Below are 25,182 nucleotides of genomic sequence, written 5' to 3' on the forward strand. Positions count from 1 at the left end.
TGTCGCAATCCAGTGTAATATGCTTGGCAGTCTCTTCAGACTGATTATTCCTCGTGACCTACGTGAGTTTCACTCCTGGCATTCATTGAAGGTCCTTCCGCTGAGGAAGGGGCGGCCAAATTGCCTCTAGGGCGCCTGGCCACCCTTGAATCAGCCTCTTGACCTACATTTGTACCTGGAGTTTCACCCATATCTGGTCTCGTGGTTTTTTTTCTGTTTGCCCCTCCGAAACTTCGCAGGGTCAAAAGCCTCACTTTTCCCAAGAATTTTTGCCTGAATAGCCGCCCTTCTTTGAGCAGTGGTGAGTTTTGGCCTCTCCACCCAAAACCTCGTGACCTACGTGAGTTCCACTTTTGGCATTTTGTAGGTCCTTCCGCTGAAGCAGGGGTTGCAAAATTGCCTCTAGGGCACCTGGTCACCCTCGACTCAGCCTCTTGACCTACATTTGTGCCTGGAGTTTCACCCATCTCTGGTCTCTTGGGTTTTTCTTTTTGACCCTCCGAAACTGCCCTGATGGGGCAGATCCCGTGGGTTTGAAGGCAAGGCAACTTCTGGAGTTGTCTTGGGGTTCCTTTTAGTCGCCTCCTACGACAAGCAGGGATACTGTGGGTGAATTCTGGTTTTCAACACATTCTTGAGTACGATGTTTGCCTCAAGGCTCCCCCAACCCAAAGGGGGCTACACTATGATACTATGACCAACAAATTTATGTGACAGACATAAAGTGAGGTTCACGTTACAAAGTCAGCCCTGATCAACATTGGTATGCCATCCTTGTCTATTATTAGACAAAGCAGATCGCTCTTTACTTCTCACTTCCGCACCGTTACCAAATCGTTAGTTGGTCAAGAAGAAATATAATGAGCTACCAGAATATTCAATCTCAATTATTGTGGAAATGGGATTAATAAATGAAAAAACACAAACTGAAATAATTGTCAACCACTTTTATTATAAAAATCCGTAATATCAAATTGTGCTCTATATCTTACAATTATTAGGCTGTGGCTCCTTTATATTGTTAATTTGTGTTGTGTAATTTGTAGATTGGCGACGAGTACTTTACGTACATCACAGAGTGCACCGACCCGAAGGCGTGCACGATCATCCTGCGCGGCGCCAGCAAGGACATCCTGAACGAGGCCGAACGCAACCTGCAGGACGCTCTGCATGCAGCGCGCAACATCCTGCTCGAGCCGAAACTGGTGCCCGGCGGTGGCGCCGTCGAGATGGCCGTCTCAATGGTCAGTCTTGCTAACTTGCTTGACAAACTACCACTTACGGTAGAGAATGCATGTCATGCTTGTTTATCATGCACATACACATGTTCATCATCAGCGAGAGGCTTCTAACATAGAATAAACAAAACAATGTTATAATTATAGGCTTATTGAGTTATTCAATGAGCTTGCCCCTGAAGTACCTAAGACTGTTGAGTATATCTCTATTCAAAATACACATAAAAGACTTAGGGCCGGTTTCCGAGCTCAGGATTTGGCCAAGTTCTAGACTTTGAACAGCTGGAGTCAGAAAATTGGCTTTCCGAAACGGGGCGTAGTCGTAGTCATTGTCTTAGTCACGTGTGAATTAAATTTCGAAAAAATAGAAAATTGAACACAAAATGAAATATAGAGTAAATAGTTTCAGCTATTTTGAATTATTTAGCAATGTTTAATATCGTGAATGAAAAACGTTTCCAATTTTAGAAATGAGAAAATAAAAACTGTGAATACTGTGATAAAAACTGCGACTACGCACTGTTTTGGAAAGCCAGCTTTCTGACTCCAGCTGTTTAAAGTCTAGAACTTAGCTAAATCCCGAGCTCGGAAACCGGCCCTAACTCATCGAAAAATGCCTTTATTCTGTCATATACTTTTTTGAATAGCTCTAGTCTTCTTATTTTTAAGAGCTTTATTGTGACTTATGCATTAGAAATACTGATTTATCTACCTATAGGACTGATGCATTAGAATTACTGATATAGCCTACCTATAGTCCTTTGTTATATTTATTAAGTGGACCCTGTAATTACTATTTATTACTATTTCCCAATTCTGTTGTACTAATTCCTCTGACTGTATTTATTTTATTTGTATCTTTAATGTTTGTTACAACATTGGTGTTTGATGACAATGAAGGATTATTGATTGAATGTCAATAAACTAACCACTGAAAAATCACAAATTATAATGATAGAATACTAATGTAAATTCAAAACTAGCAGCAAAGAAAAAATAAACAACAAAAATTTAAAATACGAAAACCAAACTTGAAAAATGTTTTGCTTGCTATGATGACACAACAAAGTATGACGACATGTGTATCATCCATGTTCTACCGTTAATGACCAGCCTTAGGGTGGCACTAACGTCAGAGCAACATGCGTGTACACATAATATGTTGGTCATCATGACGATAGAACATGCGTGATACACATGTCGTCATACATGTTGCCATCAATATTTTTTGAGGTTAGGTTTGTGTATCTTCGATTTTTTGTTGTTTATTTTTACTCACTAATCTATTTGAGTTCCATACAAAGGAGGAGCTTCAACGCCATAGCCCACTTAAACTCATTTGGTGGCAGCATTTTATGAAGATGGTTATGGTAATAGTCCAGTCAAGGGAAGGTTATAGAGGGAAAAGTTGGGAAGACTTTGACACCGCAGTTCTGTTTAGGGTAGTAAGGAGGTAAACATATCAAAAGTCCTCACTCCTACCATGCTGATTATGAGCTTATAGAGCATTAAATTCTCTTTAATTAGATGTATAATTTCATGCTTTTACGAATTTCCCTACGCCTTTTGCAACAGCTTTCGTGTTGAGTGTGAAATTTCCATTTTTGCAACAATACAACAATTGACTAAGGAATTTGGAGGGAATGTTTCAAACAAAATTTGTGACTTTGCAGCTTTGTTGAGACTAAATTGGTGGAAAACATATCATAAGTCCCCATTCCCAACTCATGTGCTAAGGGGATGAGGGTGGTTTGAAAGTTGCATTTTTCACCGTTTTGCTTCCACGCTCACATCTTGAGAACAATGTATTTAACCGACTAACTTTCAAAAATGAAACTTGATAAATTCTCTACACTTTTTGTTCAGTGAAATTTTGTGATATTCCCAACAATTCACGAGATATTCGCTCTTGAAGGTGTTTAATTCTTGAAATAACAGGTTTTTATCCAATATTTGCTCTTTCAGGGCTTATAACTCTCCATGAAAGTTTTCCTTACATTGTTATGGAAAGGAAACTTCCACACATTCAAGAGCGGATATCTCGGAAACTAGAGGAGATATAGAAAAAGTTGTGAAATGAATATTGTAGGAAATTATGTAAGCTTTAATTTGTTATATGACAGTCAAGTCCTTAGGATACATAATTTTTGAGTTTTATGCGAGAAACCAAAAAATGGTACCTTTAAATCACCCCCACTCCCTTAGCACAGGGGGTAGAGGTGGGGACTTTTGATATGTTTACCTCCTTACTACCTTGAACAGAACTGCGGGGTCAAAAATTGTCTTCCAAACATTTCCCTCTGTACTCTTTTTCTAGCATTCATTGGCTGGACTATAGGATGGTTCACTGGCATGAAAAATGCTTTTCACTGCAATTATGTTTAAAAATAATCATAAGTATGAGTTACTTTTAGTGAATGAATCATTCTGTTATATACATTCGGCCTTTATTAAAGACCAATCAAAGGTTGAAAAAATGACCCTCGCCAATAATTATGATTGTAGCCTTCAACGTAATTTTCTCGTCGCGTTGATTTATTGCTAGCTATAATGATAGATTTGTATTTTCATTTAATAATTATTAGACTATAGTTTATTCTAATCCGTTTCAATAGGTTCAATACCGTCCAGGCTAGCGTTGCACCCTTAGTCTGGTCGTGGGTTTGAATCCCGCCGGTAGACGAGGACGTCCCCACCTATTCAAATACAAGATTTAGAGGTTTTGTTCATCAACCTCATAAACTTAGACTGCTGGAGAGTGGCCCGTTTTATATGGAAATGAAAATATTCAATTCAATTCCATCTCACATAAGAGAAATTGAGGGCTTGAAGTAGTTCAAAAAACACTCAAGGAATTCCTATTCCATATTGTATTGTGTCCTTTCAGATTAGCAGACTTCTTTGTTGGTCAATCTTTGCTTATGTATGTTATTATGTGAAATCTGTTGTGTTCTCTTGACTGTTGATAGACGAAGGATATTAGTAATATATTAGATTGCACTTTGACGTGTCATATACTGCGGGCGAGTTGCTGACTTGATGCAGTTCCATATGATGAAGAAGTAAAGTATTCCATTCCCCGCAATTAAACAAATAGGAACTTGGTTGTTGTTGAATGTCTATTTCATTGTGTTCTAGCTAATATTGTATTTTGCAGGTGTTGAGGAAAGGAAAGGAACATAGCCCTTTTCATTCCCCGTAATAAAACAAAATACAATATGGTTCTCGTTTGTTGTATGGATGGATCATTGCGGTCTTGCCAGTAAGTGTATTTGTTTTTTTTTTTTTTTTTGTTTTGCAGATGTTGACAGAAAAGGGGAAGAGCCTGCAAGGAGTCGGCCAGTGGCCGTACAGAGCTGTGGCTCAGGCTCTGGAGGTGATACCCAGAACCCTTGCCCAGAACTGTGGAGCCAACATCATCAGAACCCTGACAGCTTTACGCGCTAAGCATGCCACTGGTTAGTATAGTCAATCTTCTCTGTCTTATACTATTCAGTTCTCTATCAAACTTACACATTTTATATATTCCCAAGTTGTTCGGTTCAGAAAATATATTCCATTTATCAATATTCTCTCTCAAATACTTGCTAGTTTAGTTCTATATCAAACTTATACATTCTCTAAGCTTCCAAGCTTTTCTGTTTGAAAAATATATTCTATTATTAATCTTCTCTCTCAAATACTTTCCAGTTCTCTGTTTGAGCTTTGCAGACTATTTGAGAGAGATTTTCTGTTACGAAATGAGATTTTTAATGCAATTTCATTTCAATTTGATAAACTATAGCTAAGTTCATTTCAAACTGTCATTGAAATATTTAATACTACCATATAATATTCAATATTACAATATAAAATTGTTCTTTTTTAGTACAATTTTATCTCAATTTGATAGACTATAGTAAAATTCATCTTAAACTGTCAGCAATGGATGAATGGGAAGCATTGTTGCTATTTATAAGGAATGCTGACAGTTAGAACTATTGTAAGATTTATTGTTTTTTCAAGACACGTTTAATCTGAAATTTCCATTTCTGTTTTTCATGATGCAGCAATAATTAATCCATTTACAAGTGTGCCACCATTCATTCATATCTATATTATTGATAAATTTTCTCCAAAATCTACATTATTTTCATATTCTCTCTAAAAAAGGGAAACCATCAACATTGGTGTGGATGAATTGACATTTTGAAACCTCAAGTGTTGGGGATTTGACGGAAAGAGTTTTCATAAGTATGATTTATAAAGTTTTTCTTCAATAAATGCTAACTGTACAAAGTACAGTAATAATGTGAATTGTTTTGATACAATCAATGAACTTGTGTTCAACCCGAAATTAAGTGTTCTATTATTTTCTTACCACATCATAAATAAAACGTTCTAACCCTGAAATAATGGAGGAAGCCATTTCGGATAACCAAGTTTCCGGTTAAACCTTCATAGCCTATTAATATTGTGTGTGTGGGTGAGAAATTTATTCAAAAATTCTATACGAAAGTTTTTTTAGCTAAAAAAACGTTATAATGGAAAATTTTTATAATGGATTAGAAAATGGTATAATTGATCAACTGAAGTTACTAAAGAATTGTATACATTACCTATTACAGAAATCAGTGAGTTCTTGGAATCAGTGGACTTATGAAACCGTTCCAGTTAACCCGATTTCGTTTAACCGTAGATCTACTGTATATTAATCAAATTTCAAATATTAAAGAATTTTGACTATGGCTATTCCTGATGACCTTTTCATGCATCATTGTAAAGGATTGTCATGAATTAAAACTTGACTCTTGACATTTTTAAACTTCGTTTTTTCAGGCACATCAACCTGGGGCATCAATGGAGTTACCGGTCAATTAGCTGATATGAAAGAGCTTGGAATCTGGGAGCCGCTCTCTGTTAAACTTCAAGTTTATAAGACAGCAATCGAGGTAAGTGCAGGGACTAATAATTGAAAGCTTTCCATTTCATGTCTCCTTCCTTTCTCTGATTGATTTTTCATAAAAAATTGAGGATTTTCAATACTGTTCAATTCACTAAGGCCTGTATACACCATCTCGGTTTAAACGGAGATAGATCAGCTGTTGGTTTAAACCCAAATTAATACATATTAGAAGAAGTGCAACCATACTTTTATGTAATCGTTTATTAGTGTTAAACGTAGATGGTGAATATGAGCCTAAGAATTTATTGTGTCACTCAATAATTATTAATTTTGTAGATGGTTCAGTTACAGAGAAAAAAATTAAATTGCAGCGTCTTCATGAGTTTCAGTTTTATTTTTTCATGACTATCAGCATCTATAATATCAGGCTGGCCACTAACGGTAGGATGATAAACATGTTTGTACATGCATGTTTTGTCATTATCGAGATGCTTCTAACATAAAATTAACAATCAATAACAATAGGCTAAATAAATCACTGGATAATTACAAATTATAGGGTCAGTAAAATTTAAATCGTTAGTTTTTGAGGTTAAATTTTAACCGTGATTAATTTCACAAGAACCAATCTGAGTTTTTTTAAAAGACGGCTCCTCTGATTGGTTCTCCTGGAATTAGTCACGATTAAAAACTAACCGGCTTTTGTGCAACCGGCAAATAATGTTAGACCTATAAATAATTCAACTTCAGAGTTGTAAAGAAAAAATAACCAATAAAAAATCAAAGATACAAAAACCTAACCTCAAAACATTTTGTTCAAAGCCTTCGCTGTGGGAGTGTCTCGTTTAGACCAGGTTTCGATTATACCAGGTCCTATTCTACAATGAAGCTCCAAAACCTGGTACAATCGAACTACTGGGCTAATCGAAGCATTCCGTCTCGATTAACCCAGTAGTTCGATTATACCAGGTCGTCTAAACGATACCTGGTCTAATCGAGACATGGGCTCTCAACATAAATTCAGCCCACGTCTCGATTAGACCAGGTATCGCTTAGAAAACCTGGTATAATCGAACTACTGGATTAATCGAGACGGAATGCTTCGATTAACCCAGTAGTTCGATTATACCAGGTACTGGTCTAATCGGGAAAGCCCGACCTGGGGTAATCGAACACCTGGGCTAATCGAGCACCTGGGCTAATCGAGCACCTGGGATAATCGAACACCTGGGCTAATCGAAATACACCCTTCGCTGTGATGACACAACAATGTATGACGACATGTGTGTACACATTTATGCCTCATCATGCATGTACATTGCACGATCATTATTATCATGCATATTCTATCGTTAGTGGCCAGTCTTATGCCTAGTCCGCATGTTGCCCAGTCGCTGGCCCAGCCTGGTAATGCCTAGTCCTCATCTAGGCCAGCGCTGGCAAACCAGCCATCCAAACACTAGTGCTTGTCGTCATTGGCCTTCATTGGACCAACATGTGGATGCGGCATTACAGTTCACATACTCTAAGGTAGTATGATGATGATAATACTAGTAGTTCTGTGAACAGTAAACCTCACGCAGTATTCTCATCCACAAGTACCTGATTGGAACTATAGACCTTATGGAAATACAACAATAGACTGGCTTCTCCACACATCTGTGTAATCACTTGTCAGCTGATTTATGATGAATAATTCTATAGTCTGATTTTTACTCTAATATTGGCGTATGAAGGAGGCTCATTTTCCTTTTATATTATCCTTGAAATGCAAAATTTCCAAAAACCTTGTATATACGTCGACGCGCAATTAAAAAAGGAACATACCTGTCAAATTTCATGAAAATCTATTATAGATTTAGCGCTATAGCTATTCATTCAATAACTTTATGAATTCAATAAATTTTCTATTGGCTTCTTGAACATATTTATAGATAGTATAGCACCTGAAGCTTTAGACCTTGCATAAAATTTTCTCAGGTTTATTTAAAACTTTTTGTAGTTAAAATGTTTTGTTAGTATGTTTTAAGTATTCGCTATATATTTTAAGGGTGGGGACTCTCCCCCCGGTGGGGCGGTAACCCCCCCCGTAAGCCATAACCGGAAAATAAAAGGAAATAATGGAATCGTATTTTACATATTATTTGAAGAAAAAAACTTCCTTACGACTTTCCCTGAAAATGCTTTCCCTTGGAGTTACAGCGGTTTGAAAATTTGAATTTTCACCCCTCAAATCCATGGTTTTCCCTTAATAAATCGAAAAGTACACGTCAGAAAATGAAGTTTAATGGCTTTAAAGAAAGCTAATTGAAACTGGAAGAAAATCAGCTTTTTTTTGCAGCTATTGGGAAAATAGTTACAGTTCATCAAAGATGGCGCTGTCACTGACAACTCTCATTTTTCACTCTTTACCCCCAATTTTCTCAGAAATGGCAATTTGTACACAGAAAATTGTAAGGACCTTTTTTTTAAATATTTAAATTTGCTTCAATTTGAGACCAGTGAGAGGTCTCTAACATTCTTCAAAGGAAAGTTATGACCAAAAAAAAAAATTTTTTTTTTGGCCGGAAGAAAATGGCCTGTGGAAAGTGAGGGAAATTTCCGAACTGAAAATCCAAATAGCAGGTGCTTAAACATATAATTTCACATGCTCACACAAATTTTGATGTACTTGCTAAGTACACTTTTTGATCCAGACAATTTTATGTAATTCGAAACGTGCATTTTTTCAACGAATGTTACAGTTTTCCAGAGAAAATAAGAGTGGGAAATGTATTCAGTATACAATAAAATCATACATATGTTTGCCGCCATTTCCACGAGTTTTCCGGAACTTTTTTTCCCCGTGTAGGACCCGCGTATCTTATAACATGGCCATTTTTAGCCCTAAATTAATTTTTAATTGCTCCAATTTTGTCCATAAATTTTAAGCTGAGAAGTCTTGTATTGAAAAACAAAAATACAAATTCCTACATAAAACAAAAAAATGAATGCAGTCCTAATCCTCCTCCCGCTAAGAAGAAAACCAGGACTTCTCTGAGTGAGGCTAAAATTAATATTTGATTGGGAAAATGCGTGTTTCATTTGTGGCGAGTCAATAACAACAAAGAGGAAAATTGCCACTAAGCATCTCAAGCCATTTTGTATTGTTCAAGATGATGAAATTGTAAACAGAATACTTGACAAAATTGAAAAAGTTGGTAGTCAATATTTTTCTGACATTTACGAAAGATTAAGTAAAGTTGAAAAAGTAACTGTACTAAATGGAAAATATCATAGAGACTGCTTGTCAAATCTGTCATCTCAATGTTCACGTAAAAAAAAAGATGTTCATGACCGAAGCTCAGTTGATGAGATCAAATTTTGAACAATCACTGGTATGAAGAACAAAAAAAAACTAAAAAAGAAAAAAATGAGGAAATACTAAAAGCTGCAGAAAACATACTTAGAGACCTTATAGACGATAAAAATAGAGTATATAAAAATGGCCCTACACATTATCAACCAGTAGAATCAGCTTTTGCCAATATAAATGAAGATATTCCCATTGAATTAATTAATTTCCTGGAAGATATTATTTATGACAGTAAAAAGCCTAAGAAGAGCATTAAAGACCAATATTTTACAAAAGTAACTGCTATAGCTCATTCAATTGTAGCTGCTTGTCGACCTAGATCATTTTATTCTCCCTTACACTTGGCTGTAGGAATTACTCTGCATCGAACAATAGGTTCCAAGAAAATGATTAACTTATTCCATTCTTGCTCTTACAACGAAGTTAGGCACTACGAAACTTCTGTAAGTATGCAAGCACAACTTAATATTGATGATGGTGCTTTTTTACAGTTCGTATATGACAACTCGGACTTTAATGTCGACACTTTAGATGGAAAGTCTACTTTCCATAACCCAGGAGGTATTTTAATTATAACACCCAAATCAAAAGTTCGTCCTCGAGAAGCCATCGAACACTTGCGGAAAATACCAACGGCCGAAGAAGTTGCTAAAAAAGTTGAAATTCCCTTAGAAACTAGATCTGTTAATATTAAGGACGGTTACAAACATTTAAAATTTAAAATTCTTAATAAAGAATTGACATTGAAATTTTCTGAAAATACCAACATTAGAAATTTTTGGATGTTTCTAAAGTATAACAACAATATGAATTTTGAATGTTGGAATGGTTTTATGGAAAATCTAACAAGTGAGTACGAATATGAAATTTCACTTGTCGATTATTTGCCATTTATTTACTCACCTCCATCCGATGCTCATACACTTTTTACAAGTATGCGTAAATCTTATGAAATAGCAAAAGCTAACGGTATGCAAACCTGCGTTATCACTTTTGACCAGCCTCTGTACTACAAAGCTAGGGCCATTTTAGAAGCTTTGCCACTTGAGTTCCAAGGCGTAAAAGTTATAATAAGATTGGGTGGCTTTCACACAATTTTATCTTTTTTGGGTGTCTTCGATCACAATATGGCTGGTAGCGGGTTAAAAGAAGCAATGATAACATGTTACGCAGAGAATTCAGTTGAGCTTATGTTGAAAGGCAAAGTTTACGCTAGAGCAGTACGTGCACACTATTTAATACAGTTGGCTCTTGCAGACATTATTTTCCATGAAATCGAGCGGGAGAATACTGACTTTGCAGATCTTAACGACGATTATAGAATGACCGATTTTGACACTGAAGAAAACCAATTGCTACACGAATGTGGAGAAAATAACGAAACAAGATTGGATATTGACTTCATTACAAATCACGAGATTTTTAAAAAATTTACAAAAATTATGAAAGAGAAATTCACTCAGCTCGAAAGTCGCGGAAAACAGCAAAACTATGGATAACGTATTATCACATGGTAAATATTTTATTCGATTTTATTAGCGCTGAGAAACAAGGAAATTGGAATCTTCATTTGAAGACATTGGAACTCATGATTCCATTTTTCCATCCCGCTGGACATTTCCCTTATGCAAAATCTGCACAATTATATCTTCAAGATATGACTGAACTTCCAAACAATATGAATCCACGTGAGTATAATAAATTTATTGCTTACGGGTACTGGACCTGCAGATGTACAAAGAAATTTGTTTCCGGTATAGGCTACCTACTGACCAGACGATCGAGCAGACTTTAATGCGAGATATTCATGTTGGTGGTGGCATTTTCAAAACATCTTGTGAACAAAGTAATGTTGCCAAACATATTGAAGGAAAATGCAATACTGCTCTAACGGTTGCTTCACTCGCAAAATTTACTGGAACTTGTTTTGACTCTTCACATCAGCACGCAGATTCAACAGATTCTCGTATAAAAAGAGATGCTGCTGACGTAAAATTGATAATACAATTTTTCACTGGAAATAATCCATTTCCATTTGATAAAGAGTTGATTTCTTTGTCCAGTGGCGTGGTTGCAGATGAAACGATTAACGTTCACAGAGCATTTGAAGTTGGAGTTGAAACTATGGTCCAGTATGATGGAGAAAACTTTTTGGAATTATCCTTGTCCCGAAAAAATAACGTAAGATCCATTTTAATGATGGACAGCAAAATAAAAATTTCTGGTACAGAGGTAGCTATCCATTCCCATGCAATGTATCAGCGTATATCGGTATTAAAAGATTCTCCAGAAGATCTCGCTAAGTATTTCCAGTATGAACTTGCTCCATATCCAGTCGCACTTTTCGATAAAGATGGTATGCGAAAAAGTGAAAAATCTAAATTATATGATCTTGAGGAGCCCTTAGACTTTGATAGCTTTGGACACCCAGACGATTTCACGTATGTAATAGATGGTGGTTTACTGCTACATCGAATGAAAGTGAATAAAAAAGAAAAATTTGCTGACATATGTGATAATTTTTACTGGTATAAACGCCGCAATTACAAAGAGCATGTGGCTGTTGTATTTGATGGCTATAGTGAGGATGGTACAAAATCTGCAGAAAGAGCAAGGAGAAGCAAAAAAAAAAAACAAGCTTACGCTTATAAAATTAGTCCAGAAAAAGAGTTAGAGGTAGGTTGGGACCTTTTCTTATTAAACAGCAAAAATAAACAACAGTTCATTGAAATGCTCAAAGAGAAACTGATCGAAAAAAATATACACGTTGAGCAAGCAGTATCTGATGCTGATTTGCTTATTGTTAAAACAGCAATTTTCACTAGTACAAAATTGATAGAAAAGTTGTAATAATATGCTCTGACATTGATGTTTTAATTTTATTAAATTGTTTGCATGCAGAAGATAAGGAAATTTATTACTACAAACCATCGCAAGGATCCGTGGACTCGAAAGTTTATAGCAGTAAAAGTTTTGTACAAAAATATCCAAATGCTACAAAATATCTGTTAGTGTTACATTCCTTTACTGGGTGTGACACTACTTGCAGCTATTTTAATCGTCAAAAAAGAAATTTTATTAAAACTTTTGAAACATCGGAATATCTGTTTGATCATGCTAATACTTTCTTACTGCCAAATCGAACTGAAGAACAAATTTTTGAGGCAGGAAGATATATGGTTTTAGCCTACTATGGTACACAGTTTCAGTCCATCAATGATTTCAGGTGCCATTCTTATATAACTGGTGTTATAAGAAATACTATCAGAGGAAGCTTGAAACTAGAATCTTTAATACCAACTGAAGATGCTTGCTTACAAAATTTTAAGCGAACATATTTACAGGTTCAAACGTGGTTAGGACAGAATCTAGACCCTACCCAATGGGTTGGGAAATGAAAAACTCTTTACTGCTTCCAATTCCAATGGAAAAAGCTGCAGCTCCTGATGAACTACTGAGAACTTTATTTTGCAATTGTGAGACAGGATGTGGATCCAGATGCGGGTGTAGAAAGGGAGGTGTACACTGTTCACCAGCTTGCTTAAAAGCAGAGAATTTGGTTGTACAAACAATCCACAACCAATCCTCAACAACAACGCTGCCATTCTAGAACAACAATTAGCAACTACTATGGGAGACGATAATACTGTTTGAATATTTTAAATAATGTAACTTTTTAAACAATTTAAAAAATTGTAAAAATATTTTATTTATTAATAAAGTGTACTTTGGTTTCATTAATTATTGTTTCAAATTATTTTTTATATCGGTACCCTTTAAAATAAAAAAAAAAAAATCATGAAAATCGAATGCAATTTAGCACTTTTGCCCTTAAGGGTTGCCCTTTGACCCATAAAATTGCAGGGAAAATTAAATTTATAAAATTTTTGTTCTAATTCTTTAAGTTGCTTCCCATCAAAACAACATTCAAATAAATTTTTATGATAATTTAACGCTACATACACATTTTGCCCTTAAGGGCTGCCCTTTGGGTTTTGGATGATGGAATATATAAGTTTCAAACATTTCAATTCATTTTTTAAATCACTGCCCTTTTAAACACACGCAGTAAAAATTTTATTGAAATATAACGAAAGTTACCAAATGTTGCCCATAAATGTGCCCTTTTTAACCCTTACGTTGGGCTCATTTTGTATCTCACATTGGTATTTAACTAATTTTTAATATTTCAAAAAAATTTGGGCCTTTAATTAATTATTTTCGCATTTTTTTTTGAAATTTTATAACTTTAATCGAGCACCTGGGATAATCGAACACCTGGGCTAATCGAAATACACCCTTCGCTGTGATGACACAACAATGTATGACGACATGTGTGTACACATTTATGCCTCATCATGCATGTACATTGCACGATCATTATTATCATGCATGTTGTATGGTTAGTGGCCGGCCAGCCTTATGCCTAGTCCGCATGTTGCCCAGTCGCTGGCCCAGCCTGGTAATGCCTAGTCCTCATCTAGGCCAGCGCTGGCAAACCAGCCATCCAAACACTAGTGCTTGTCGTCATTGGCCTTCATTGGACCAACATGTGGATGCGGCATTACAGTTCACATACTCTAAGGTAGTATGATGATGATAATACTAGTAGTTCTGTGAACAGTAAACCTCACGCAGTATTCTCATCCACAAGTACCTGATTGGAACTATAGACCTTATGGAAATACAACAATAGACTGGCTTCTCCACACATCTGTGTAATCACTTGTCAGCTGATTTATGATGAATAATTCTATAGTCTGATTTTTACTCTAATATTGGCGTATGAAGGAGGCTCCTTTTTCCTTTTATATTATCCTTGAAATGCAAAATTTCCAAAAACCTTGTATATACGTCGACGCGCAATTAAAAAAGGAACATACCTGTCAAATTTCATGAAAATCTATTACCGTGTTTCGCCGTAAATGCGCAACATAAAAACATTTAAACATTTAGAAATGCCAAACCGTCGACTTGAATCGTTGACCTCACTTCGCTCGGTCAATGAGAACTTGAAATTGGAAATTGAAATTCAAGTGTATCTCACTAATTTCCGGTTTCTCAGTCGTTCAATAAACAGCGCTATAGCTATTCATTCAATAACTTTATGAATTCAATAAATTTTCTATTGGCTTCTTGAACATATTTATAGAATGCATAGCTATGGAACGATTTATCTGTTCAATGAATCTGGCAACATGGCATGATCCCAAACCGGTCACTTTCGTAAACAAACTTGATGCTATGGTAACCAACCAAATCTGGGTTGTTTATTCCATGCTAATTGTTGTGAGGTTAAATTGAAGGCTATTTCCTACGGTACTGACATCTTTTGGCTCATGTCTCCGTAACTTAATTTTTCAATCGCAACCGAAAATTTGACACATTTATCCATCCATTCCATATTTATAGGCTGGATTTTGGCATTATCGAGAGATTTATGGATTCAATAAGTTTTTGGAACGTTCTAGAAGCGCATTTCTCATGATTATCGATTCAATAAAGCTATTGAATGAATAAACATTTCATGGAATGACTGAGAAACCGGGCATAAAACGTACAACACTTTTTACCATGTGTTTATCCAAAGTACAAATCAGTTTATAAGTAAGATTCTCGTTTACATGGATCTTTTTTTAAATCACGTTTTTGCTATTAAAAAGAACGACTAGCAGTCAGATTTTTTCAATAAATGAATTTATTCACTTACTGTGACAACGAGATCATTCGGCAGGTCTGCCTTCTTCCTGGTTGATGGCAAAATGATTGTGTAACAATTGTATCAATTCATTTGTCACAGTTAGTGAATTAATTCTTTTATTGAAAAAATCTGACTGCTAGTCATTCTTTTTAATAGCAAAAAATTGATTCAATAATAAGCAGTTCGTGATGGAAAACAACTTTGAAGAATTATTTTTTTTAATTTGCAGACCGCTATTCTCCTGCTGAGGATTGATGACATTGTTTCCGGATCCAAGAAGAAGGATAGGGACTCGGATAGACCGGCAGCCAGGGCCACTGAAGAATCAATGAAAGAGTGAACACAGTTCATTTGCATCACTTGTCAGACATTTTTTTAAATTTTCATTTAGTTTGAAATATTTTTCAAATGATATGTTGCCGTAACGTACTAGAGCACTCTTTTCTGACAACACAGAAACCTCAGTTATCAATATTTTCTATAATCAATTCCAGTATTTTCTATTTTTTACTCAATCCAAACTAATAAGTGCCTCAATTGTCAGATGAATACTATCATTGATTTCTATTATCATTCAATTTTCTACTTGTTTTGTTTAACACACATCCACACGCTTAGTTAACATTATTTTTTATTCGCTACTATTCAAACGAATCTACTTAACCGAATGAAAGTATGTATGTTCGTGAAGAAAATAAATTTTACTAAACTTATAGACTGTCGATTATTCAACCCTACTCAAATTTATTCTTTTTTCACTATTTCAAATTAAACACGAATAATACTAAATTACGCTATATAGTACACTACAGTATTACACTATATTATACATTAAAGGACACTAATGCTCAAGTTCTAGGACGCTATTTCTTTCAATCATTTATTAGCTAATGGGCCTTCAAAGTTGATGCTCTATTAAATTCCATGTGGGTTTCTATAACTCTATAACAATTTTTATTGGGGCGGATCACCCTGGCTAAATGGATAAGAAAACAGAGCGGGTCTTCCGGCTATCATAATAATAATTCATATCATGTGCGATATCTCAGAATACGAGTATTTCATTTTTTTGATATTTGTGTTTATTATCGAAAATTATCAGAACATTTCAAATAATATTTGCATATTTCCATTTCAAAGCCAAATTATTATATTCCTAATCTTTCATTTTACCTTTAAAACCAAATTAAACAGAACCTTTCAGGTTATGTTCATACACTATACAATTTTGAATATTGCAGATGCGAGACACTCCCTTCCGGCTTGGTGCTTGCTAGGACCATAATAGAATATTTTTGAATTCTTTATTTTAGTCTGTTTAAAATGAGTTAAGACCTGGCCATCCATCCGAAGAAATAACAGCGTTGCCAAATTGTGTAAAATTTCTCAAATTTCCAATTCAACCACAGAATTGTATGTCGAATATCATCCCCAATATTCCAGTATTGCTATAAATGTTTCAGGGTTGAATGGGATTTTTTTATGAATTGGAAGACATTGTGAAAATATGTTTTTATTTTGAATATCACTTCTCTTGGATGTCGTAATAAGTAAGATTGTTTCATCAAAATAACAGGGAGAATGTCTCCTTTCTAATGTTGTCCATATAATTTTTATCGACCTAAATTTAATTTTTAATAAATAATTATGTTCGTCAATGTCAAGACATTTCATGGAGAAAACGTTCAATTTCTGAAATGCTAGTAACATTTTGTTTCAAAAGATAAGTGGGTGGTGAAAGCGAGAAAGTATATCAGAAATAATAAATATTATTCTCTAATTGTCAAAAATAGTCGTACGAACATTTGGCCTGTCATGCCATCCATTACATCGATCGATGTCATGTATGACAATATCAGTGAATTAGTACCGTTTGCACAGTGCCAGTTTAAACTAAATTTCATCTTAAAATGGATTAAATCTATATTAAGTTTCATTTATTATAATGTGATTCATTTTGAGTTTAAGCCAACAGCTGATTGAATCCAGTTTAAGCTTTCACTGTGCAAACGGCCCCTAGAGTGATGAATAGAGTCATAGAAACAAGCGCGGTTGTCAAGTTGACAAAACAGGCTCAGTCAATGCATTGCTTTCAGAGAGGAAACTATTCTCTGTACAAAATTACTTTTGACTTTGAAGAATATGCGGTGCAAAGAGATGAAGGGAGATCAGTCAATTACAGTGATGAATAGAGTCGTAGGAAGAAGCGCAGTTGCCAATTTGTCCATTAAACTCAGTCGACTGAGCGTTTCCAGAGAGGAAACATCCGTAGGCGTATCATGAGCAGCTGAACACTCATTGGAAATTATAGAACGCTGGCCAGTTCAGAACGGCAACGTCGAGCCGCTGTATCCCTACCTTTCTCTGCTGCGCCTGTCCCTCCAAGTCAATAGTAATTTTGTACGGAGTATATGGGTACCTATGCATATCATGAGGTATTGACGACTACAGAACGCTGTCGCTCTAGCGCGGCACAGCAACATTGCGGCCGTTGTATCCCCAGTCATTCTTGGAAACGTTTCCAAAATGCAAAGCAAAACAGGAATGAGGATGAGGTACGTCATTTTGAAACCAGCTTATCACATACTTTCTAAAATTCAGCTAACACTGTTTACCAAATATGAGCGATCTCCTGCAATATTACTTCTATAAAATACTTGGAAAATTTTCCTCTATAAATGCACATAATATAACATGACTTGAGATCACTTCAAAAGTAGTTATGGTACGCAAATTATCTGAGTGTTCTCATAATAATGAGCTTATCACATAATTTCTAAAACTCAGCTAACACTGTTTACCAAATATGAGAGATCTCCTGCAATATTACTTCTAAAAAATACTTGGAAAATTTTCCTCTATAAATTAGGGATGGGTATCGAAAGACAAAACATCGATGTTTTGAACATCGATGTTTTTTTCATCCTAACATCGATAAGTGAAAAACATCGAACAGTAAACATCGATGTTTTTAAACATCGTTTATCGCCCTACGTTTTTATGGATGATACTATTAGTCCAGTCAATATAGACATAAAAAAGGGGGTGTGCTTGCAATTTATATTGTAGTTCTGATTTTTTAATATATTATTTGGGTACATAAGAGAAGTCCAGAACCAATTTCTTCATGCAAGATTTCCTTGTGCTAGATACAAGATAGCCCAAAAACCTCGTATTTTCTGCTCATTTTCCAGTTTTCAGCTATTTCTGCCAAATCTCTCCCAGATTATATAGTTCTGAAAAAAAATGAGATCACTCGGAACTCTCTATCTCCAATGAGTACCTTGTTATAATTTTTCAAAAATGAGTAAAATTTGAAGAAAAAATCAATTTTGATGAATTTTAGTTTTTAATCAACAATATCTTCCGATTGTTACAATTTAGATGTATATTTCAAAATCCCTCTAGGCGTATTTTTGTGCCATACAATCTGAGATCAGGTAGAGCGCTCTATGTCATATAGATTTCCAGGTACACCTGACAACAATGCTCCTTGTATTGTGGAAAACACCTAATTTTCAGCTTCAACCATCATCACCATCTACTTTGTCCTCACATTGATATTTCGCACAATGACATAAGTTCATGGGTAAGAATCACCCGTTAGTTGCACTTAATTTCAGTATTTCCTAGTAGAGGCACGCTTAAGGACACCTCAAGGATCAAAATTTCAAACACTTATAATTTACTTTTGACACAATGCTCAGATTTCATCGTACTACAACAGTCAAATTCGGTCAAAAAATAGAAAATTTATTGTTGAGTGTAGGTACTTATTCATATTCAATACATAAGAAATGGCCAATTTCTATATTCAAAGCTATGTATCTCGGTAACCCCTTATTATAAAAATTATCACATGATCTTGAAATGTACAATAGAATTTTCTATTACATCTGCTGTAAACAATTCATGAAAAAATATGTTCGTAAAGTGAGATTTGATTGTTGAAAATATCCGGAAATTGTAGATATTTTTCTCATATTAACGGTTTTGGCAGTTCTATGATAGCGAAAAGTGATTCAAGATGGATTTCAGGCAACTGAGCTCGTAGAGGATGAATTTATCTACAATTTGTAATCAATTGTAAGTTTCTATGATGTATCAGACTCGTTTTAGAAACTCTTGATCAACAGTAAAATTACGAAAAAAATGTAAAAACTGAAATCGCCATTTTCTAAAATCTTAACTTCCAAATTGTTTTGGAATCGAAAGTATTATTTATTGGAGTGGGTAGAGGGGGACAATTTTCACATTCTCACTAGATTTGGAAATTTTATCAAAAGTATTTCACAAGACATGCAACTTTGAATATAGAAATTGGTCATTTTCTGTGTATTGGAATATGGGCTTAAGTACACTCAACAATAAATTTTCCATTTTTCGACCGAATTTGACTTATTATGCATGATTTTGAACCGCCGTGACGAACCGAGAAGGATGAAGTGTAGTACGATGAAATCTGAGCATTGTGTCAAAAGTTATCTGTTTGAAATTTTGATCCTTGAGGTGTCCTTAAGCGCGCCTCTCCACTAGGAAATACTGAAATGAAGTGTATCTTACGGGTGATTCTCATAGAACATAATCTCAAGAACTTATGTTGTTGTGCGAAATATCAATGTGAGGACAATGTAGTTGGTGATGATGCTTGAATCTGAAAATTAGGTGTTTTTCACAATACAAGGAGCATTGTTGTCAGGTGTACCTGGAATATGAGATAGATCGCTATACCTGATCTCAGATTGTAGAGCACAAAAAGAGCTTCTAAAGTGACTACAATTTTATCTGGAGCTATTGTTCCAATATTTCAACAGTTACTAACAGCAATTTTGGACTTCTGGTATTCAAGTAACAGTCTTTCCAATAATTGAAGTCAGGTTGTGACTAGAAAGATACATCAACTCTAGTTCACAAGATTTGTCATCTTCATGGTTTAGTCTGAAACCTCTCGGGATATCCTTGAGGATTCGGTCTTGAAAGCTAATTTTAGCAATCATTGATACTCATATCGTATTCATTCAATACCTGATACATTTTTTAGGAAATGAAAATGGATTAAGTTTTTTTATATGGATCTCTGCACTCCTTACAATACGAGGACCTCTTTTCCAGAGCTAGATTAATAAGTTTTAAACACATGTTGAGGAAATAATTGTAGTAAGAAAAAACTCTTTCTTCCTAAGAAACGAAGAATCCGACCTCTTATTCAATTCTAAATAACTAATTATCTAACCTTGACACGGGCCACAGAAGTTATGTAAATCTTCAAGAGTATCCAACAGTCTCACATAAAAATACAGAGAGCCTGATTGAAAAATAAAAATAGCAATCTGCAGGAAATCAAAACTTATGCGAGATCTTTCACAAGAGTGATCTATATTCACAAAAAACACTAAACAGAATATACTACACGAAATATGATAGAGATAATGATTGTAATTCGGTTACTATTGCTTATTGCTCTCAAGATAATCCTCTTCAAACAAAAAAATAAAAAAAACTTGTATCAAATTAAAAAATTAGAATTGTTTTTACTTTTTAGTTGGGAAAAACATCGGATGACCGATGTCTAGGTAAAACCATCGATAAGTGAAAAACAACGAACAGTAAACATCGATGTTAAAAACATCGATGTTTGATGTTGAAACATCGATGTTTTTAAACATCGATGTATCGATACCCATCCCTACTATAAATGCACATAATATAACATGACTTGATATCACTTCAAAAGTAGTTATGGTACGCAAATTATCTGAGTGTTCTCAGTTTTGTTTTAGAAGTGATTGTAAGAAAATTCTGAATAAGCCTGCCAAATTTGATTTTTTTCTCCAACAGTAGATTATTTAATTTTTTTATCAGCATGAGTTGTATCAATAGGTATAATAAAAATCAGATTCACTCATATCAAACTGTATTTTATTTTTATTTCATTGCTTGATTCTCATTTTAGCAATATAGAGTAAACATATTCAGGAAAAAAAGGAAATGGACAAATTTCCGAAAACTTTTTATATATTTTTCTGACATCACAAAGCATTATATTCGGAAATACTTATGCGTTTAGAATTCTGGCAAGAACTGAAAATTAGAAATAAAAGCAGCATTCATTAAAATAAAATTTTATCATTATTTAATTTTCACAAGTTCGAAAATAATTTGATGCAGGTAATAAATAACTTGTTTTGGTTCCTAAACAAAAATTTATTTGAGAATGCATTCATCAGATACCTGGAATACCTTATGATACCCACCTTTAGTATTCTAGGTACCGGACTCACTTTTCTCATTAGGGCTACTGAAGTTGAAACACGTGAAATAAGAGTGTATTGTGTTTTAATATTAATCTAGGTACATTGAGTTGTATCTTGGTACCTACATAAACCCCTAGAGGAAAGGTATTTGTGCAACTAGTGCGCAAAGTGATAGTTTGCTGCACCGAAAGAAACGTTTACGGAATGGTTTCTTGAGTGCAGCAGAGGAACTTTGCGCACGTATTTCACATTAAGTCTTTCCTACAGTTACCATTGAATATGAAAAGAGGGTAATTATGGGTAAAATTGCCTGAAATCCATCAAATGTTTTTCTGTGTAATTTTATTATTGATAAAAACCTTAATCCTAAAATCCTAAAGTCCTCGTTGTCCTTGGTTATAATATATAATTAATAATTTGCTCGTTGTGCTTCGTTGCACCTCTGCTCACTATAGCAGCCCAGTCACTGTTACCAACTTCATTTTGATTTTGCTACACTGTTGCTCCATATAACCTACTAAGTATTTTGCGTTGCCATGTTGCAAATCTGGAGTGCAGAAAATTTTTCCCGCACTAGAGCGGAAAAGTGATTCTTTGCGTTCTGTAATCAGTGCAGCAATGGCCACTTTTCAACGTAACTGTAGGAAAAGGTATTTTCTTTATTCCTATGATGAAATCAAAAAGCTTGTGTTCTGTACTCTTATGTTTTGGAACATGAAAATTCGTAACTTTACTTTCCTAATTCCTACATGGATCTGTTTTTTGTTTTCCTCCTCGTAGACCAAAATTAGACTGATGCACTGTTGCCTATCTTGCACGAAACAAAATAGCCTTCTCAATTTTAAACTATGCTAATTTTTTGCCCATCGACAGTTATTTTCGATAGAAAAATTATGCCAATTGCAGTACCGTATTGAAATGTTAGCTAATTGATATTGCCCATTTGTAGGATAAGTGGGATTATCTCATCACAATTGAGATATTAATACATTAAAATATCACAAGCACAACTGAGGCGAGCATTACTAGAGCTAGACTTACGTCTGGGAGCTTACTCATTGTACTGATGAATACAAGCCAAGTTTTAGTAGCCTACCTCAATTCCATACGACATACTGTGTGAATCACTTCTTCATCCTTTCTTTACTTTCCTTGCCCTATTAAGTTATCATAAGTAAGGAAAGTATTGCTTTCCAAAAAAATTAAGGTACCCCAATTTCTTAATATCTATTGGTGTGTGTGTGTGTGTGTGTGTGTGTGTGTGTATGTCTGTGTACACCATATTTCATCTCCCATGTAACGGAATGACTTGAAATTTGGAACTTAAGGTCCTTACACTATAAGGATCCAACACGAACAGTTTCGATCAAATGCAATTCAAGATGTCGGCTAAAATGGCGAAAATGATGTCAAAAACAGGGTTTTTCGCGACTTTTTCAAAAACGGCTTGCAACGATTTCGATCAAATTAATACCTAAAATAGTCATTGATAAGCTCTATAAACTGCCATAAGTTCCATATCAGTGAAAATTTCAGGAGCTCTCCACCTCATCAATGCGAAGTTTGATTTTAGATTTCAAATTATCAGGCTTCAGATTAACGAAAAAATTCAAGTGGAAAAGATTGCATGAGCATGAAAATATCTACAATTAATGTTCAGTAACATTTTCACCTAAAATTGGAAATAAAATTGAAATTTGAAAAAATGTGATTATTCAAATGCAAACTTAATGAGAGAGGCAACTGGTGATCAATTTCCATAATGGCAAGGAAAGTTGTTGAGAGCGCCACACCAGATTTTTTTAGTTATCAATTGCATGCAATCAATAGTTCATTCAATCTATATATATATGAAAATGAATGTATTGTCTATTTGTGTGTTTGTTTGTTTGTTCGCTATAGACGTAAAAACTACTTGACAGAACGGCATGAAACTTTGGAGATATGTTGTGTGAATATTGCGGATGGTTTCTGACCAGAAATTTTAATAGGGGGGCCAATAATTAGTAATCCATTTTACAGACCCATGTTTTCGAAATTTTCGGTCAAGCGGCTACCGAAGAACGGAAAGATGATCATGATTCAAGATCATATTCTGATAAAATGATTTTGATTCAAGATCATATTGTGATTATATGATTTAGCTTCTAAAGTTACAAGCTGTAATTAACAGATAAATTGTGCACTGGTATTAAAACGGTAGTTTGTCTATCTATTGACAATCAATAACTATGAAAACATTAAATTCATATTTGAAACACTGATTTAACCTATCTATTTTTTGTTTAACTGAACACTTTACTGATAGATATTACTACCGTACCAATTGATTGAGAAGAATATGCTTTCGGAATAATAAATGCTGCTTGACTAAGCACATAGGAAGTCAGTATTGAGATGTAAATGAAAAAATTGATTGTCAGATAAATTTCATGATTCATCAAATAAAGACAAGTGTGACATGAGATACATTGACTTTTTGGCGGTACGAAGTTTGCCGGGTAAGCTAGTAGTGCATAAAAATTGCATTTAATGAGGCATGCAATTAATAGTCCACACAGCAGCTGTTTTTTACCAACTTACTTTGAGATATTGCAATTAATAATTGACCGAGTGAAGTGAGGTCTAAGATTCAAGTCGACGGTTTTGCATTATCTTTATAGTCCAGTCAATATAGACATATAAGAGGGGGTGTGCTTGCAATTGATATTGTAGCTCTGATTTTTTAGTATTATTTATTTGGGTACGTAAGAGAAGTCCAAAATTTCCTTGTGCTAGATACAGGATGGCCCAAAAACCTCGTATTTTCGGCTCATTTTCTGTATATTGGAATATGGGCTCAAGTACATTCAGCAATAAATTTCACACTTTTCGACCGAATTTGACTTATGACGCATGATTTTGGACCGCGATTTGTGACGAGCCGAGAAAAATGAAGTGTAGTACGATGAAATCTGAGCATTGTGTCAAAAATTTCAAGTGTTTGAAATTTTGATCCTTGAGGTGTCCTTAAGGCTGTGCAAAGGCTAAAAATAAACTTTCCACTGGTGATATTTTCCAAAGTTTTCGATTTGTATATCATCAAGCTATCAAAATGAAAAAGTTTTTTTCAGGAAAACATCTTTTTTCGATCATTACTTTTCGAGATATGAGCGCCTGAAGTTAGAATTTTTGGGACAGAACATTTCAAATTCGATAAAATATAAATCCTTGAGATTTAGAGGATGGATTCTTCATTGTATTGTTGATCTGAGATCAGGTAGAGCGCTCTATCTCATATAGATTTCCAGGTACACCTGACAACAATGCTCCTTGTATTGTGAAAAACACCTAACTTTCAGCTTCAACCATCATCACCAACTACATTGTCCTCACATTGATATTTAGCACAATGACATAAGTTCATGAGATTATGTTCTATGACAATAACCCGTTAGATGCACTTCATTTCAGTATTTCCTAGTGGAGAGTCGCGCTTAAGGCTGTACAAAGGCTGAAAATGAACTTTCTACTCGTGATATTTTTCAAAGTTTTTCTATTTGTATATCAATCAAGCTATCAAAATGAAACAGTTTTCTCAGGGAAAATTTTCTTTCTGATCATTACTTTTTTAAATATGAGCGCCTAAGATTAAATTTCCGGGACAGAACATTTCAAATTCGGTAAGAGATAAATCCATGAGAATTAGAGGATAGATTCTTCATGGTATTGTTGATCTAGTAAAACAAAAATTTTCTGTAAATATCAAT

General features: G+C 34.7%; 1 protein-coding gene across 1 annotated transcript in view; it reads left to right on the forward strand.

The window, feature by feature from the left end:
* Window positions 1-15,892, forward strand: part of LOC111046251 (T-complex protein 1 subunit gamma) — a 31,135-nt gene extending 15,243 nt beyond the window's left edge. The window contains exons 9-12 of the mRNA XM_022331752.2: window positions 1,047-1,244; window positions 4,540-4,696; window positions 6,057-6,169; window positions 15,409-15,892. Of these exons, the coding sequence (XP_022187444.1) occupies window positions 1,047-1,244; window positions 4,540-4,696; window positions 6,057-6,169; window positions 15,409-15,519 (579 nt within the window). The 3' untranslated portion in view covers window positions 15,520-15,892. The remainder of the gene's footprint in view (window positions 1-1,046; window positions 1,245-4,539; window positions 4,697-6,056; window positions 6,170-15,408) is intronic.
* The last annotated feature ends 9,290 nt before the right edge of the window (window positions 15,893-25,182 follow it).

The sequence above is a fragment of the Nilaparvata lugens genome, chromosome 12, assembly GCF_014356525.2.
Source record: "Nilaparvata lugens isolate BPH chromosome 12, ASM1435652v1, whole genome shotgun sequence".
NCBI classification, from domain to species: domain Eukaryota; kingdom Metazoa; phylum Arthropoda; class Insecta; order Hemiptera; family Delphacidae; genus Nilaparvata; species Nilaparvata lugens.